The sequence below is a fragment of the Sparus aurata genome, chromosome 6 (genome assembly GCF_900880675.1).
Source record: "Sparus aurata chromosome 6, fSpaAur1.1, whole genome shotgun sequence".
NCBI classification, from domain to species: domain Eukaryota; kingdom Metazoa; phylum Chordata; class Actinopteri; order Spariformes; family Sparidae; genus Sparus; species Sparus aurata.
Window position 1 is genome coordinate 22,356,365 of NC_044192.1, and position 16,191 is coordinate 22,372,555.

General features: G+C 39.8%; 1 protein-coding gene across 4 annotated transcripts in view; it reads left to right on the forward strand.

The window, feature by feature from the left end:
• Positions 1 to 16,071, forward strand: part of dip2bb (disco-interacting protein 2 homolog Bb) — a 41,333-nt gene extending 25,262 nt beyond the window's left edge. For 2 of the 4 annotated variants that reach the window (XM_030420266.1, XM_030420268.1), the window contains 30 exons: positions 106 to 216; positions 310 to 433; positions 728 to 837; positions 1,037 to 1,139; positions 1,235 to 1,299; positions 1,898 to 1,991; positions 2,079 to 2,198; positions 2,279 to 2,393; positions 2,648 to 2,787; positions 3,266 to 3,402; positions 3,508 to 3,588; positions 3,731 to 3,858; positions 4,104 to 4,218; positions 4,362 to 4,563; positions 5,383 to 5,495; positions 5,692 to 5,715; positions 6,225 to 6,305; positions 6,406 to 6,529; positions 6,655 to 6,776; positions 8,016 to 8,127; positions 8,827 to 8,936; positions 9,969 to 10,099; positions 10,195 to 10,363; positions 10,454 to 10,624; positions 10,729 to 10,790; positions 11,284 to 11,341; positions 11,433 to 11,507; positions 11,594 to 11,768; positions 11,993 to 12,116; positions 12,981 to 16,071. In XM_030420266.1, coding sequence (XP_030276126.1) covers positions 106 to 216; positions 310 to 433; positions 728 to 837; positions 1,037 to 1,139; positions 1,235 to 1,299; positions 1,898 to 1,991; positions 2,079 to 2,198; positions 2,279 to 2,393; positions 2,648 to 2,787; positions 3,266 to 3,402; positions 3,508 to 3,588; positions 3,731 to 3,858; positions 4,104 to 4,218; positions 4,362 to 4,563; positions 5,383 to 5,495; positions 5,692 to 5,715; positions 6,225 to 6,305; positions 6,406 to 6,529; positions 6,655 to 6,776; positions 8,016 to 8,127; positions 8,827 to 8,936; positions 9,969 to 10,099; positions 10,195 to 10,363; positions 10,454 to 10,624; positions 10,729 to 10,790; positions 11,284 to 11,341; positions 11,433 to 11,507; positions 11,594 to 11,768; positions 11,993 to 12,116; positions 12,981 to 13,233 — 3,549 coding nt within the window. In that variant the 3' untranslated portion in view covers positions 13,234 to 16,071. The remainder of the gene's footprint in view (positions 1 to 105; positions 217 to 309; positions 434 to 727; positions 838 to 1,036; positions 1,140 to 1,234; positions 1,300 to 1,897; positions 1,992 to 2,078; positions 2,199 to 2,278; positions 2,394 to 2,647; positions 2,788 to 3,265; positions 3,403 to 3,507; positions 3,589 to 3,730; positions 3,859 to 4,103; positions 4,219 to 4,361; positions 4,564 to 5,382; positions 5,496 to 5,691; positions 5,716 to 6,224; positions 6,306 to 6,405; positions 6,530 to 6,654; positions 6,777 to 8,015; positions 8,128 to 8,826; positions 8,937 to 9,968; positions 10,100 to 10,194; positions 10,364 to 10,453; positions 10,625 to 10,728; positions 10,791 to 11,283; positions 11,342 to 11,432; positions 11,508 to 11,593; positions 11,769 to 11,992; positions 12,117 to 12,980) is intronic. The other 2 variants (XM_030420269.1, XM_030420270.1) reach the window with 1 other exon arrangement.
• The last annotated feature ends 120 nt before the right edge of the window (positions 16,072 to 16,191 follow it).

Below are 16,191 nucleotides of genomic sequence, written 5' to 3' on the forward strand. Positions count from 1 at the left end.
ACCTACAGTATAAATAATTTAACATTTTATGACTCTTGTTTACCTCCAAAAAGACATGCTCTTCTTCATTCATGGTGCTTAATGTGGAGTTTAATGTCTTTGTAGGTGGCGTTGGTGTACCCCAACAGCGACCCTGGGATGTTCTGGGTGGCCTTCTACGGCTGCCTCCTTGCTGAAGTTATACCTGTACCTATTGAAGTACCGCTGTCACGCAAGGTAGAAGACCCCTCAGAGGAGCATGTGCACGTTAGCAGTTGATTTTAAAGAAATGTTATATAGCTATGAATATTTCTGTACTTGTGTTGTTAGGATGCAGGTATCAGCCAGGTGGGGTTTCTGCTCGGTAGCTGTGGTGTCGGTCTGGCTTTGACCAGTGAGATCTGTCTGAAGGGTTTACCCAAGACGCCCACTGGGGAAATAATGCAATTTAAAGGTCAGTAAGCTCTTTCTGAAATGACTGAACTATATTTAAATAATTAGATATTAATCTTGATAAAAATACTGTTCTCTTTCTGAAATATTGCTGAAAGTCAAAGTTATAATGGCTGAATCTCAAGTCATCTTCAGACTGTTTGTGCACAAATTTGCTAAGCAGGGATGGTAAAATGTACCCTGTACTCTACTGTGTTTTTTTATGAAGAGGTGACGATGAATATCCAATTTTTATATTCTTTTGTATACTATAAGAACTGTTGAATTAATTTCCACTGATGCCGTTCTCTGATAGGCTGGCCTCGACTAAAGTGGGTGGTTACTGATTCAAAATACCTGACCAAGCCTTCCAAAGACTGGCAGCCACACATCCCCACCGCCAACACTGACCCTGCATATATAGAGGTAACAGAGCTGCTTTTTGGTATGTAAGATGTGGCAGATTCCATTAGCCAGTGTAAGTGTCGTGTGATACACAACTGGATCACCATAAAAACTCAATATATTTTGGGAGAAATAAAATCTGACCATTCCTACGTCCTAATGTGATATGAAAATACAAGTACGTATTCACATGTTCCTCTCGTGCTTCCTCTCTGTGCAGTACAAGGCCAGTAAAGACGGCACAGTGGTGGGTGTAGCTGTGTCTAAAGTAGCCATGTTGACCCACTGCCAAGCACTGACCCAGGCCTGCAACTACTGTGAGGGTGAGTGAGACCCTGATTTTTGTCATTGTCTATTATCTGAAAGTTTTTTCATCCATACAGTTGTTATAAGTCTTTTGTCTTTGTTCACTTTCAAGGGGAAACTTTAGTGAATGTCTTGGACTTTAAAAAGGATATGGGCCTGTGGCATGGAGTTCTCACAGTAAGTGTGAATGTGTGGATATACTGCATGTTTGGGTGTGTTATGATTTAACTAACTTCAGATGATTCCAGTTCACCAGAACAGAAAAGGGGATTTCAGTGTCTCACCAAGTATCTGGTAAACTGACCAAATCTCCAAACATAAAAACCTCATGGATTCAGTAATGGAGTCCCATGGTTTATTTGAACTTGATAAAGTACTTTTTTTCTGAATTGAGCTTTTTTCGTTTGTCCACGTTGATCTGTTGCTCACATTGTGAAGTGTATCAAAGTCGTCCTTTGTCTGATCACGAGTTTTGGATGATTTCTTTAAAGTCTTTTTTTTAAATTTCGTATTCTTTGAGCTGTTTTGTTGTACTTTATTTGTGTTTGTTTGTATGTGTTTATCCACCCACAAAGTGAAAAACTCTTTTCTGTTCTTTCTGTTATTGAATCCATCAACAGTACTGTATTTATGATGACATGATAAACTTAAATATAATTTAACTCTTAAAGCACCAAGCTTTAACTGTCAGATTCAGTTAAAAAACAGGGAAGTCTTTTCAACATTTTCTTTCATTTAAGTATTAGCTGCTTAATCACGTTTTGTTTGTTTCCAGGCTGTGATGAACAGGATACACACTATCAGTGTTCCCTATGCCGTGATGAAGGCTTGTCCTCTCTCCTGGGTCCAGAGGGTCCATGTCAACAAAGGTAAATTACACTGCTATCTCATAAATTAAAAGTAACGCTGTGGAGAAAACGATATATATATAATGTGTCACTTTTGTTCTTGTGCAGCTCGTGTAGCTTTGGTGAAGTGCCGTGATCTACACTGGGCCATGATGGCTCATCGAGACCAGAGAGACACCAGTCTGGCTTCGTTACGTATGCTAGTTGTTGCTGATGGTGCTAACCCCTGTGAGTATCTTACGGCCGCAAACTTTGCAAAACTTGGTGACACAAATTAGATGTAATATGTTAAATCTCTTGCCGTCCAGGGTCAGTGTCTTCCTGTGATGCCTTCCTGAACGTGTTTCAGTCCCATGGGCTGAAACCTGAGGTTATCTGTCCCTGTGCAACCTCCCCTGAGGCCATGACAGTAGCTATACGCAGGTATGTCACTGACCCGTATGAAGTTAAAAAGAAACGGTAAAGAGGTCTCTAGTCCCAGCTACCTTCCACTTCCTCCTCCTTCCCATCATCATACCATCCCGTGAAATGTCGTGATGATTAAAAAAAGCTGATCATATGAATATGTAGTCTGTCATATGTGGAGGTGTACACGGGAGGGTGGGCAGATGCCTCACTGTGAGAACAGATGGGATGGTTGGGAACATTCATGTTTGATCAAACTCTCTCCTGCGTAGACCGGGAGTTCCTGGCGCACCCCTCCCTGCCCGTGCCATCCTGTCCATGGGTGGCCTGAGCCATGGTGTCATCAGGGTCAACACCGAGGACAAGAACTCCGCCCTGACTGTGCAAGATGTGGGCCATGTCATGCCAGGAGGTGAGGGTAGAAGAGAAGAAAAAATAGTCAAGCAGAAATCGTGAAAAATTAATGATAGATATGGGATTTTGCTGACGTAAAAAGCAAACATTTTAATTTGATTTTGAATTTGTTTTTTTTTTCATACAAAAGAGTGACTTTTTGCAGCCATATAACTATAGTCATGCTGGAAAACTGAACATCAAGACTAATTAAATAGTCTGTCTTAAGTACTTTACCTATTTTTTCATCTTTATTTTACTTATGCTGTTCTTATATCCTTACAGAATCTATAATTTAGAAGAAAATGAGACTCTCCTTTAAAATCAAACCTCATATGGTCTATATTCCCCCTGAATATTTTTGTCATAGGTCAACATCAACAGCTAGAGGAAGAATAAGCTTTTTTAACAAAGATTTTTAGCTTCTACATAAGTGAAATGTTGAAATAGATGCAATATACCGCTAACATCTCTATGTAACCTTTGTGTGTCTGCAGCTCTGATGTGCATTGTTAGGCCAGACGGGCCTCCTCAGTTGTGTAAAACTGATGAGATAGGAGAGATAATAGTAAACTCCCGCGCTGGAGGCAACATGTACTACGGCCTGCCTGGAGTCACCAAAAACACTTTTGAGGTATGACAGCAGATAATACAATCTGTCAGTACTGATACAATCAAATGAAATAAGAGACTAAACTCATTTCTTTTTGTGCCTTATTCCCTGTCTGGTTGTGCTCAGGTGATACCAGTTAATGCTAATGGAGTTCCCATTGGAGAGATTCCATTTGTGCGGTCAGGACTCCTGGGATTTGTTGGCCCAGTAAGTAGGACCGTTTCATTACAGCACAGCATCTGTGGTAACTTGAGCCCTCCTAGAAAACCGTCCTTCTGTCTTTGTCTTTGAATGGGAGTGAACACTACCTGTATAATGACCCCCCGCTGTGTGTCCCCCGTCCCCTCAGGGCAGCCTGATATTTGTAGTGGGGAAGATCGAAGGTCTGTTGATGGTCAGCGGGCGGAGACACAACGCTGATGACCTGGTGGCAACCGCTCTTGCTGTGGAGCCAGTTAAGACTGTGTATCGCGGAAGGTGAGGAGACCACCACATTCCTTTTTAAACAAAATATGTTTGGAAAGATGATGAGCTGCTGGTTAGGTGTGAATACTAATTTATCACTACTGACATCTGGTGGTACAGAGGAAGCACAGCAGGCCCAAAATGAGATATGACTGGAAATAATGCTTCAGGATGGTTGTGTATAGATCTTATGTCCGCAACCGCTCAATTATCTATCAATTAACATATTTGTGTGTTTTTCTGTGCTTGTGTTTCAGGATTGCTGTGTTTTCAATCACAGTTTTTTATGACGAGAGGGTTGTGATTGTGGCAGAGCAGAGGCCAGACGCCAGCGAGGAGGACAGCTTCCAGTGGATGAGCCGGGTGCTTCAGGTAAAAATGGAAAAATGTATAATATTTAGAATATGTGTAAATCCAAAAATTGTCAACAAATGTTCTCCAAGTGTCCTTGTTTCTCCACCACAAACAATTACTACACAACAAACTAGTTTCTTAATGTGTGGTTTCCTCTATAGGCTATTGACAGCATCCATCAGGTGGGCCTCTACTGTCTAGCTCTGGTCCCAGCCAACACCTTACCTAAAACACCTCTTGGAGGGATCCACATCTCTGACACCAAGCAGTTCTTCTTAGATGGCAACCTGCACCCCTGCAACATCCTAATGTGTCCCCATACATGTGTCACCAACCTGCCCAAGCCCCGCCAGAAGCAGCCGGGTAGGTGGAGCATATCATTAAACCAGGGCCCTCATTACAGACAATTGTCGTAAGAACCAATAAAAGGAAGCGATCTCTTCCTGTATTTTATCTTAAGAAAGCCTGATCAGAACATTAAACATGATTCCGCAATAGGCACTTGTATCTGTTGTACCTGTCATGCTAGTATCCATGACAACAGCTGTCTCAATTCACTTCACTGGCTAGCTTGCTTGCAAGAATGGACAAGATAATACGTTCATATATATATACGTTTAATTTTAGCCTCATTTACACAGAGGCATTAATTGTTTCGATTGAGTAGAGGATTTATACCAATAAATACAAGGTCCAGGAAATTTAACGGCAAGAGGTTAACGTCAGTGTTAGTTTCTAGTAATAGGCTAACAACTTCTCCAACAGCCTAACAATGATTATAACCTCTCCTACCTTAAAACTGTTGTTTTCAGCTTAGGACAGTATGCTATTTTAATTTTGAGGTTCTTCAGTGGTTCTGTTCGGATGGGATGAGGTAACCACTGACAATTTCTGTAATGACTGAAAGAGAAAGAGATAAATTGCTGATTGTCATCACATGCCAGAGTCCATCAGGGTATGAAGTGTTTTGTAAAGTAAGTGCATGGTTATGCGTGTTACATAACACACACATAACAGTCTCTGAATTTGCGAAAGTCATGCTGCTGCCATGATGGTCTTGGCTTTAGCAAGGTTCAGCAAATGTCATAAAACAACCTACACATTACACAGTTACTGTCCAAGTATTCATCAGAACAACAGAAAAAACCCATCGCTCATCTTTCCACCATGTTCCTTTTGCAGTCGGTGTAGGCCCTGCATCCGTCATGGTGGGTAACCTGGTGGCGGGGAAGAGGATCGCCCAGGCTGCAGGCAGGGACCTCGGCATGATCGATGACCAGGATCTTGTCCGGAAGGTAGAATAACTCACTTACCTTCAAACAGCCATTGAATTGCCAATACCTGCAGTGTGTTATAATAGTAAATAGTTGGATTAGTAGACTTTCCACAGCCAGTGTAACGATGGCCCAGGCGTAGCCTCAGCTCAGTTTTATAGATGTAAAAAAAAAGAAATCTTCTCTCTTTCTGCTCTCGTCTTTCTCTGCGATGTAGCTCTGTATGTGGCCAACTGTGATGGTAAGAATTATGGCCCCCTTCTGGCATCTTTCCCACACCTTTGCTTTTTCTTGTCATGCTCTAATATATGTATATATTGTATTGTGGTTTTATTTTGTGTGCTTGTGTTAAGGTGTGACATGAGCAAAGATTTGCATGTTTTCATTTTTTATCTGTGGCACAAGATATGGTCCTTCTGTAGTTATCCCTTGTTTTACTGCAAATGTACATTGTAAAAGTTATTGTTAATTATTTTAAGAGCTGGATTGGCTCAGAGTATGTGGTATAAATTGTTTGCATGTCGGCAAGAGATAATTTATGCCAGACAGCTTGTGTACTGAGGTATACAGTCTGTGAGCAGCCCTTTTTTCTTTTATTTAAGTGCATTAAATTAAGTTCTTCCATCAACACAATGCTCCTCCCTGTATACACCCCTCCATGGTTGTGTTTGTAATGATGTATACAGATTATTGAGGCACACCCTCAGATGTACAGTGCATAAGTCTAATTCTTTATTCTTTTTATTTCAGCATCAGTATTTGACAGAGGCTCTACACTGGAGAGCACAGACAGACCCGGACCACGTCCTGTTTGTTCTTCTTAATGCCAAGGTACCAAACAGAACTGTTAGTATGCTGAGAAGTACAGTAAATATACTTTGACTATTATGGAAAATATCAAAGTTATCTTTGCATTGTTTCCATCCTTCAGGGTGTAGCAGTGAGCACAGCCACCTGCGTGCAGCTTCACAAGCGAGCGGAGAAGATAGCTGCAGCGCTCACGGAGAAAGGCAGCATCAACACTGGAGAGAACGTTGTACTTCTTTATCCTCCTGGTGGGTTCTGCTTTGGCCTCCTGTCTGTGTCTACGTATTACTCCCATTGAGGTTAATATTTGTGAGACGTGGACAGTTTTGTCTTTTTATTTAACCCCACCCTTTGACCTCCATCTTCGTCTCAGGCATTGATTTGATAGCTGCCTTCTACGGCTGTCTATACGCTGGATGCGTTCCCGTAAATGTCAGACCTCCACACCCTCAGAACCTGGCTGCCACGCTGCCAACTGTCCGCATGATTATTGATGTAAGTGTGTTTGCTCTTTTGCACATGCACATGTGTTATTTCCTGCTCATGTATTTCTCTTGTTTGGGTTAAATTATGGAATGATGCATATACACATTTAAAAATGTCTAATTTTGGTTTTCGAAAGAATGTTATTGAGATCTTTTTTTATGTTTGGTCTGGTCTATATCTAGATATTATAATTGATAACATAGAGACACTGAGCCACCTTGATGACCCTGCTTTCTAAAATGTTTCCTATTATTTTTGTTAGCTACTGACTGTTTAGCAACATTTTACCTTCTAGGTTAGACCTCCTTAGTCCCAGCAAAAATACAATTCACCAAAACTTTAGTAAATGACTTTTTTCCGTCTCACTACATAAAACACAGCGGATCCAAAAGATCCAAATCATGATGTTGACATCTGTGTGTTTTTTTCAAAGTGTTTCCCCCGGTTTCCACCTGTTAATCTAAACATATACCCGCTGAACATTTTTAAGCATATGGATGCTGTTATGGTGTGTTGTGATTAAGATCTTGACCCATTATACATCCCAGAAAGTGACAAAGTTACGTTTTTCATTCTAAATTACATAATTACATAACAGCCATCAGTAAAGTGGATGCTGTCTGACTCTCTCACTTGTGTGCAGGGATGCTTTTTTCTGGGGTAAAGTTCTTTCGGTCGGGAGGCTTGACTGTCGCAAATAAACACAAACAAATAATCAGTAATTTTTCTGTAACAAAAACAAAAGCAAGTCCCAAGATCACCCTAAAGTATTTAATTGTAACACATATTAACTGTAGGGGGCTCACACTCAATCCATTTAAATAATTTACATTTCCCTGCAAGCAACAAAGGTTTCCTCAAAATGTATAAACATTTATGAATTACTCGAGGCAATCTTGCGTACACTGTTGTGTCCTGTTATAAATACTATTTATAATTCTGTAAAAGATTCTGTTAAGTGTATAATCTTGGCCACAAGTCTTAAAGCATGTAATCAATATTGCTGGTTCATGTTCAGTATGTATTTAAAAAAGAAACTTATATGTTGAAATTATATATTTTTTTAACCATAGAAAATTTAATTTCATATCACCCACGATAAACTCATTATCAATTGGACTATAGTATAAAGATCATGTTGTGTGCATCCGTTTAGTTTTCCTGTTTTTGTCATTTATTGAATTTTGTTTTGACAATGTGTAGCAGTTTCTCCTCTTCAAATGAATCATGCTTGTGTTTTGTTACCAGGTCAGTAAAGCTGCATGTATCCTAACTACTCAACATCTCATGAGGACTCTGCGCTCCAAAGAGGCTGCTGCCTCTGTAAACATTAAAACGTGGCCAACAATCATTGACACAGGTAAGAAAACAAAAGACAAGTGGCACCATCAGTCTGAACTTGAACCATATTTTAACGCTGAATCTATATCAGCTGTGCAAAGTTTAATGACCAACAGTTAGGGGGAAAAAAGAAATTCTGTAAATAATTTTATTTGAGTTTATCTATTTTTTAATAATTGTAATTAGAATTGACTGTACTATTAAATGAAGAATGCATGCATTGTTTTTAGCAACTGAATTTCTCATGCATCACATTCAAGAAATGAAAAAGGCTTATAAGTTATGGGGAGTTGCCATCATAGTGAGTATAAAGTCTGTCATGTACAAAGTGCACAGTTCTGTCAGAAACGCTTGTGTCAGTTATTGTGGACCGTTTACAGCATTAAGACAAACAGGAAGTGGGACATTTATCTGCAGCGCTCCAGTTATTATCTAAAATGCTCAGTGGGGAGACAAACTTGTGTGTTGATTAGTGCTTGGAGCACTATAGTTGGTTGCTGCTTGCAGCTTTACTGTATGTCTACTATTTTTTTATTGTACTATCTACAGTTTATTGTTACAACTAATAAATCATATCTGATTGTAGTACCAGTATCTAGGGGGAAATAATTGACAGTATAAGATGCATCTGGTAATGATTCATTTGTGTATTGTGGATTTTGTTGCTCATTATAATTTACATTGTTCTCTGTAAAACATTCACTGTTCTTCTTGACAGATGACCTTCCCCGCCGCAGGCCTCCACAGATCTATAAGCCGCCAACAGCTGAGATGATTGCTTATCTGGACTTCAGTGTGTCGACTACCGGCATGCTCACTGGAGTTAAGGTGAGACAGATAAGCTTCGCTATCAAATATTGCTGTTTTTACTTTTGATCCCACTCTAGTATCCACATTCAGTTAAGTATACAGCTGGGGAGCTCTTATATGTCTTTCTTTCTCATTCACTGGGCCACCTTAACTCAACTATTTTACAGCTTTACTGAAATCACCTCTGTCCTAAGCTAATGCCTGTTACCATTGTTGGCTGACAAGCAGAGTAACAGAGTCCAGTCAATGGCATCTTTATGAAGCTGTCAGTCTCCACTAATGTTCAAAACATCCAGCTAGAAATCTATCATAAAAGAATTTGAAGAGAAACTAAGTCTCCACCTATGTAAAGGTATGTGATTTGGTATATTCCAAAGAAGTAGAGGCGCTGTGTAAATCATACATAAAACAGAATGATAATTTGAATATCCTATTTGACATATAATCATTTGAAAACAGTACAGAGACAACATATTTCATGTTTTACCTCATCAAGACAATTGATTTTTGCAAATATATGCTTATTCTGGATTTGATGCATGTAACACATTTTAGATAAGTTTGGACGGGGCAACAACGTCTGGGAAAGCTGTGAAATGCTTTTTGTTCATTCATAACAGGTGATGGTATCGTGAGTGGGTATGAAATGGGCATCCTCAAAAGGCTCAGTCGTTCACGAGCAAGGATGGAGGGAGGTTCAACACTTTGTGAAACACATGATTGTATAAAGGAGATTCTACATGGGCTCGGGAACACGTCGTAAAACTGTTGTCGGTAAACACAGTTTGTTTCCAAGTGCCTGCATCCTGCATTTTTTAATTCAGAGTTGTACCTGAATATGTAAAACATAACGGAAAGCAGCAGCAAGCCATGTTTTGTGCTGCAAAAGGTATATTACTATAGGATGTTAAAGACATCACAAAGAATGAGTTGGCAAAGAAAAGTAGACCAGAAAAGTGAATTAGAAAATTTAATCACAAAAGCATCAGACCTCTCAGATAAATGAAATGCAACATTTGGGTTTATAATGAGTTTTCCTGTTTGTTGCAGATCTCTCATGCAGCTGTCAGTGCACTTTGTCGCTCCATAAAGCTGCAGTGTGAACTGTACTCCTCTCGCCAAATAGCCATCTGCCTGGATCCTTACTGCGGTCTGGGCTTTGTCCTATGGTGCCTCGCCAGGTACAGTAAACTGTGATATAAACCACAATTTTGTCTCTATTGGGATGTTCCACATGCATTCATCCACTTTCCCTCCCACATGTCTCGTTGTTTAGTGTTTACTCAGGTCACCAGTCCATCCTGATTCCTCCCTTCGAGTTGGAGAGCTGCTTGTCGCTGTGGCTGAGCACGCTCAGTCAGTACCGTATCAGAGACACCTTCTGCTCCTACTCTGTCATGGAGCTCTGCACTAAAGGACTCGGTACTCAGACTGAGTTACTAAAGGTGTGAAGACTGCATATGGAGAGAGAATTTTCAATGACAGTCATAGGATATTTTTAAAGGATTTTATAATTTTGGCTGGCTGTGTTTCAGGCCCGTGGTGTGAACCTGTCGTGTGTGCGGAGCTGCGTGGTGATAGCAGAGGAACGCCCTCGCCTCGCCCTCACACACTCCTTCTCCAAGCTGTTCAAGGACATTGGGCTGTCGTCCAGAGCCGTCAGCACTGCTTTTGGTTCCAGGGTTAACTTGGCCATCTGCATGCAGGTAAAGCAACCAATTTAACCTGGTTTTACATAGCAGCACGCTTTGAATCACACTTAGAAGAGAATGAGTAGGGCCTGTATGTACCTGTTGTCTGTGTGTTACAGGGCACCACTGGTCCTGATCCCTGTACAGTTTATGTGGACATGAAGTCCCTCCGACATGACAGGTAAGGACGCATGGATCCAGGTGCCTGGCTTAAACAAACATTTAAAAGTTTCCTAAACAGCTTTGTAAATGTGAAAATTTAGATTATATTATGTCAGGCCATATAGTATATGGAGTTTATGATGAGGTGTCTCCTGTGTGGATGGTAGATGGTTTTATTTCATGTTATATTTAATTAATCAGCATTGAAAGTCTCATATTTAACCTAAGCTAAAGTTGATGTTTTTCTGTCCTAAATCACATTAATTTGTGACATTATGAAGCAGTCAATTAACGTGTTAAATATAAGCAACACACATTAGATTTTCTGTGAGAAACACCAAGAACGACTTCTCATACAAAATCTAATAATCCCAGTTACCCTGAGTAGGGTCAGTAGATAATTACTTTCTACATATCCATCCATTTAGATAAACAAATATAATTCTGAAAAAAAAGGCTCCAAGTTTTTTATAAATGATTACATTTATCTACTATGTGTGTGACCTTTACAGAGTGAGGCTGGTGGAGAGAGGAGCACCTCAGAGTCTTCCACTAATGGAGTCTGGAAAAGTAAGATTCTACATGTGTACAGCTATGGTATAGAGTCAGTTCATGAATTATGACGTTAAAGTGGTGCATGGCTTGTTTTTTTAATCTAAAGATACTGCCTGGTGTTCGTGTGATAATCGTAAATCCGGAGACCAGAGGTCCGCTGGGTGATTCTCATCTTGGAGAGGTGAGAGGATACCCTAAACAATCTAAATGTATAGCCTTCTTCCTTCTGAAACCAACTCTGAACCAAACTGTGTTTCTCTCTCGTAGATCTGGGTGAACAGCCCTCACAGTGCCAGTGGCTACTATACCATCTATGGAGAGGAGAGTCTTCAGGCCAATCACTTCAACACCAAGCTCAGTTTTGGAGACCCACAGACCTTATGGGCCAGGACAGGATACTTGGGATTTGTGAAGAGGACTGAGCTGCTGGATGCAAGTGGGGGTAAATAGACCCTGAGAGAGCTTAAGATCTAGATTTAGTTAGCCAGTCTTGATGAGTTTATTTTGAGCTAGATTTTTGATTTATAAATACTTTAAAACAGGAAAATTGTATAATAAATGACACCTTAACAAATTGAAGTACGCACACTCATACTGCTTACACTTGTTCTTCTTCTGCCTGCATACATTTAAGTGGTTTATGTTGCCCATATTTTCTGTTTTCAGATCGGCATGACGCTCTCTTTGTGGTCGGCTCACTGGATGAGACCTTGGAGCTAAGAGGGCTGCGCTACCACCCAATCGACATTGAAACCTCAGTGTCCCGGGCTCACCGCAGTATTGCTGAGAGGTAAGAATGCATGTAATCATACACATTATGAGTTATACTTCATTCAAGAGTTGTATCCGTCTCTCTTACTCGCCTCTAACTAGGTGCTAAGGTGTAGTTTGAATTTTCTGTTTTTATTCCATGACTAGGAGTCAGGCCTCTTTTATTTGACTTATTCACGCTTATTTGCTTCCTTGCTGAGTGTAAGATGAGATGATAAATGCACAAATAGCACAAAGATCGGAAATGGTGGATAAAGCCAAGAAATACACCTGTAAGCTCATTAATTAACTAAAGTTAAATCTTGTTTATTGGGCCACAACTTGTTGCTTTTCTTTGTACAGATAAAAGTAAGCTATGATGGTGGTTTTTGGCATAAAAACATAAATGTGGTATCAAGCTTTTCCTCTAACTGAGCATGAAAGTGAATAAGCTTATTTCCCAAAATGTCAACCTATTACTTATTGGTTAGGACTGTATGCTCAGTCGCACAATCTCATATCGCCATGTTGGTCTTTGTCCTCAAACATCATTATAAATGTTGCTGTTGAACAATCTTTGCATTTGACCAATCACATTTTAATATGTCATAGCTTTTTGACTTAAGGAGAAAACTGAAAAAATATGTACACAGGAGAAACTACGCTTTCCACATGTTTAAGGTGTCTGTCTTAACTCAAACCTTCACCAAGTAGTTTTGATGCCTTAACCCAACCAACTGCGACATAAACTGTAAATGGAAAAGTAGTCTCCTGGGTGTAAGTCGTATGGAAACTTTTTTACCTTCTGGTCAGTTGCAATAATGGTCCTGGAGCAACATTTTTTGTGATGTTGTTGAGATATAAGGAAAACCATGCAGAGTCCCACTGTGCTTGTTCCCTACAGTGCTGTGTTTACGTGGACAAACCTGCTAGTGGTGGTGTCGGAGCTGTGTGGTTCAGAGCAGGACGCGCTCGACCTGGTGCCTCTGATAACCAACGTGGTCCTGGAAGAGCACCACCTCATCGTGGGTGTGGTTGTTATCGTGGACCCCGGGGTAATACCCATAAACTCCAGGGGAGAGAAGCAACGCATGCACCTTCGCGACTCATTCCTCGCCGACCAGCTGGATCCCATCTATGTTGCTTACAACATGTGAGGGGTCGTCATGGTGGTTCTAGGCTCGTTCATTCATCATCCACAGTCTACGGTCCCGACAGATGGTTAAAAGCATGAACCACATGTACTGCTACCCAGCCCTGTGTGACACCAGCATATCTTGGCCACTGCATGTCTATGATTGGACCCGCCATGTGTGGAATTGTTCACTGTGTTTTATAGATTTTTTCAAATGGGACAGAAGCAACATGTACTGCTGATGGCAAAGAGGGGAAAAAGCCCCAGTTGCACTTTTTTGAGGAAGGGGCGAGATGACACATACAACAGGACCACTTTGAGTTCAATTCTGTATTAATGTCTTTGTGAAAATGTCACTTCTTATACTATACATACCTACCACACAAACCTCTTAACAACACTTTCCCTTGTGTCTTGACACAGATTCCAAGAGCTACTAATCTTAGATCAACAACTTGAAATGTTTATACATGCAGCTTTCAAGCAAACGCACACAAATGCACGTTCTGAGTCATTTCTCACTGACATAAATAAAAGAGGGCAGAAGAAAGCAAACCATTACACGTGTAGCCAGTCTGTGTGCATTATTTAGAAAACTTATTTTGTCCCATAATGATGACGCCAAATAGTTTTTCTTAACTTTCCTGCCCTGATATATTTCCTGCCTTATAAACTTCAGCCATACATTCCTATCTTTATTTTTAATGACTCTATAATTAATGGCTGTTTATTCTCCTTTGGTTTTGACGAGTAGTGCAAACCCTGGCAGATGTCCAAAGGGATCAAAATAAAAGAGGAAAGAGGCCATATTCTCTACTGTACCTATAAAGGCCTGTTGTATTTTAGATACTGTATGTTACTGTAAAGATATTTTTAACTGTATAAATGTATAGATGCTTGACATGTCTCTCTCAGTTGATGGTTTCTGGATAATTAACCCTTCTGGGAGTTGATAACAGTAGCAGAAAGTGGAGTGTAAATAAGATTTAACAGTTTTGACTTTTGAAGTGGAATATTAGCTATATAATGGAGGGTAATGGTGAATAACTTTAAAGCATTGTTAGTCAGGATAGATTTAACATTGCACTTTCTCAAAAATGGTCTATTTTATTATAACAATGAGGCATTATAACTAATGGTTCAGGAGCATATATTATACTGAGGATTCTTGCTTTTAGGAGCTTTGAGAGTTTACCAGGAGGGCTATCACTGTTAAAGCCGGGGACATTTCCTGTCGGTCCAATGAAAAAAAAAACAGCCTGTGTGAGGAGAGGCTAGAATCCTGACTGTTTTCAGGCTACCAGGTTGTAAAAACATAAAAGAAAGGTCCACAACTTTTCATCTAATATCCATCACCGTTGTACTTTGTATTGCTAACAGTCATACCCCCTCTCAGTTTTGTATTGCATAATAGAACAAGTGTTCTCTTTCCTTTCCCACTCAAAGTTCACTCGAACTGTGTTTTGTCTTTGTGTACCTTTGTAAAGAATTACTTTGAGCTCCAACAGGATTGCTGTTGGGACTGTAGTCAATAGAGGCAAGACCTCATGTATCTGGATTGTTTTCTGTGTTCAGTCACTGGATTTATAAGCACTTGTGAATGCAGTTGCAAAGCTGAGCCGCATTTGAAACATTCTCGATTGGCAAGTAAAGTAATTGTATGAAAAAAAATATTTGCATCAAGATGTATTTGCAAAATGTATTTGGTTTCCTGATATGTTGTGCATTCGTTGTGCTCCTTGCCATAATTTAGAGGTTCTTTGTACTGGATCATACTGTATTTCAGTGATGAACCCTTAATGTCAACATGTAAATAGTTTTTTAATTTTTTTTTTAACTTTGCAATTGTCCCATTTTAACACTCAGTCATGCCAAACACACAATATTGGAAAGATGTTTTATCATTTCAAGATAACAGGAATACGATTCATTGAATTACTGCACTTTGCACTGACAGTAGGTTTCTACTGTGTAGACTTGTTGATACAACTATCCCCACTTCACGTCACATTAAATGTGTTAATGTTTTAAAAAAGAAAAGCTTGACATTTGGTTTTGCCCAGTTTTCCACCTAGAAGATTTAATAGCACTTCATCTTAGCTTTAACATTGCATCCTACGTTTGCAGCAGAATGTTTGCATGACTCAGCCAAGCACAAGAAGAAATCAGCTTGAGGCACATTTCATCTCCAGGCACAAAGTGGGGGAGATATACTACATGTGCAGGATTTTGTATTCAGGGAACAAAACTCATAAAGACAGGGATGGACCAGGTGGTCCCATGGTGCAATCTGTGAATAATACCCATAAAATGTAGACGTATGTCAAAACCAATCCTGTAATGAAGTCCGACCTTGCAAACCTAATCAGCAAAAAGAGGGGTTACCGACGAACAGTGTCCATCTACCATCTACCTGCTTCGCTGGGAAGTTTATGAGGGCTTCCTCTGGTTTCCGCTCTTACACACTATGCAATCCCAATGACAGTGCAATTAGTTAATTTCAAAGCTTGCACAGTCTGGTGAAATAAACATGATGCTTATACATTTTTGTAATAACTGAGACAGAGGACTGATGAAATTTAACCTGTAGTGTACTTAAGACTGTATTAATCTCTCTTGAGTTGTTCTATCAATATTTTGTGTATGCACTCTTGGTATGTTGTATATTAATTATTTGGTGAACTGCTCTGTGAGGGTGTGATCCACTGATGAATCTTTAATGTTTTAACTCATATAGTTATGAAATCATGGTGGTACACCCCTTCCCATTTTTCTCATTTATTTTCTATTTTTGGTTTGTTGTACTTTGTTTTATACTTTATGTAAAAGTAATACAGAATAAACAAAAGCATTTAATCATTTCAGTGTCCTGAGTTTAAGTCATGATGTAACAGTGATTGGAATTGTCCTAATAGCATAAACCCTTTGGAGGAAGAGACAACCTGCCTCCTTACAGTGAAGGCATGTTTGACATGACAGG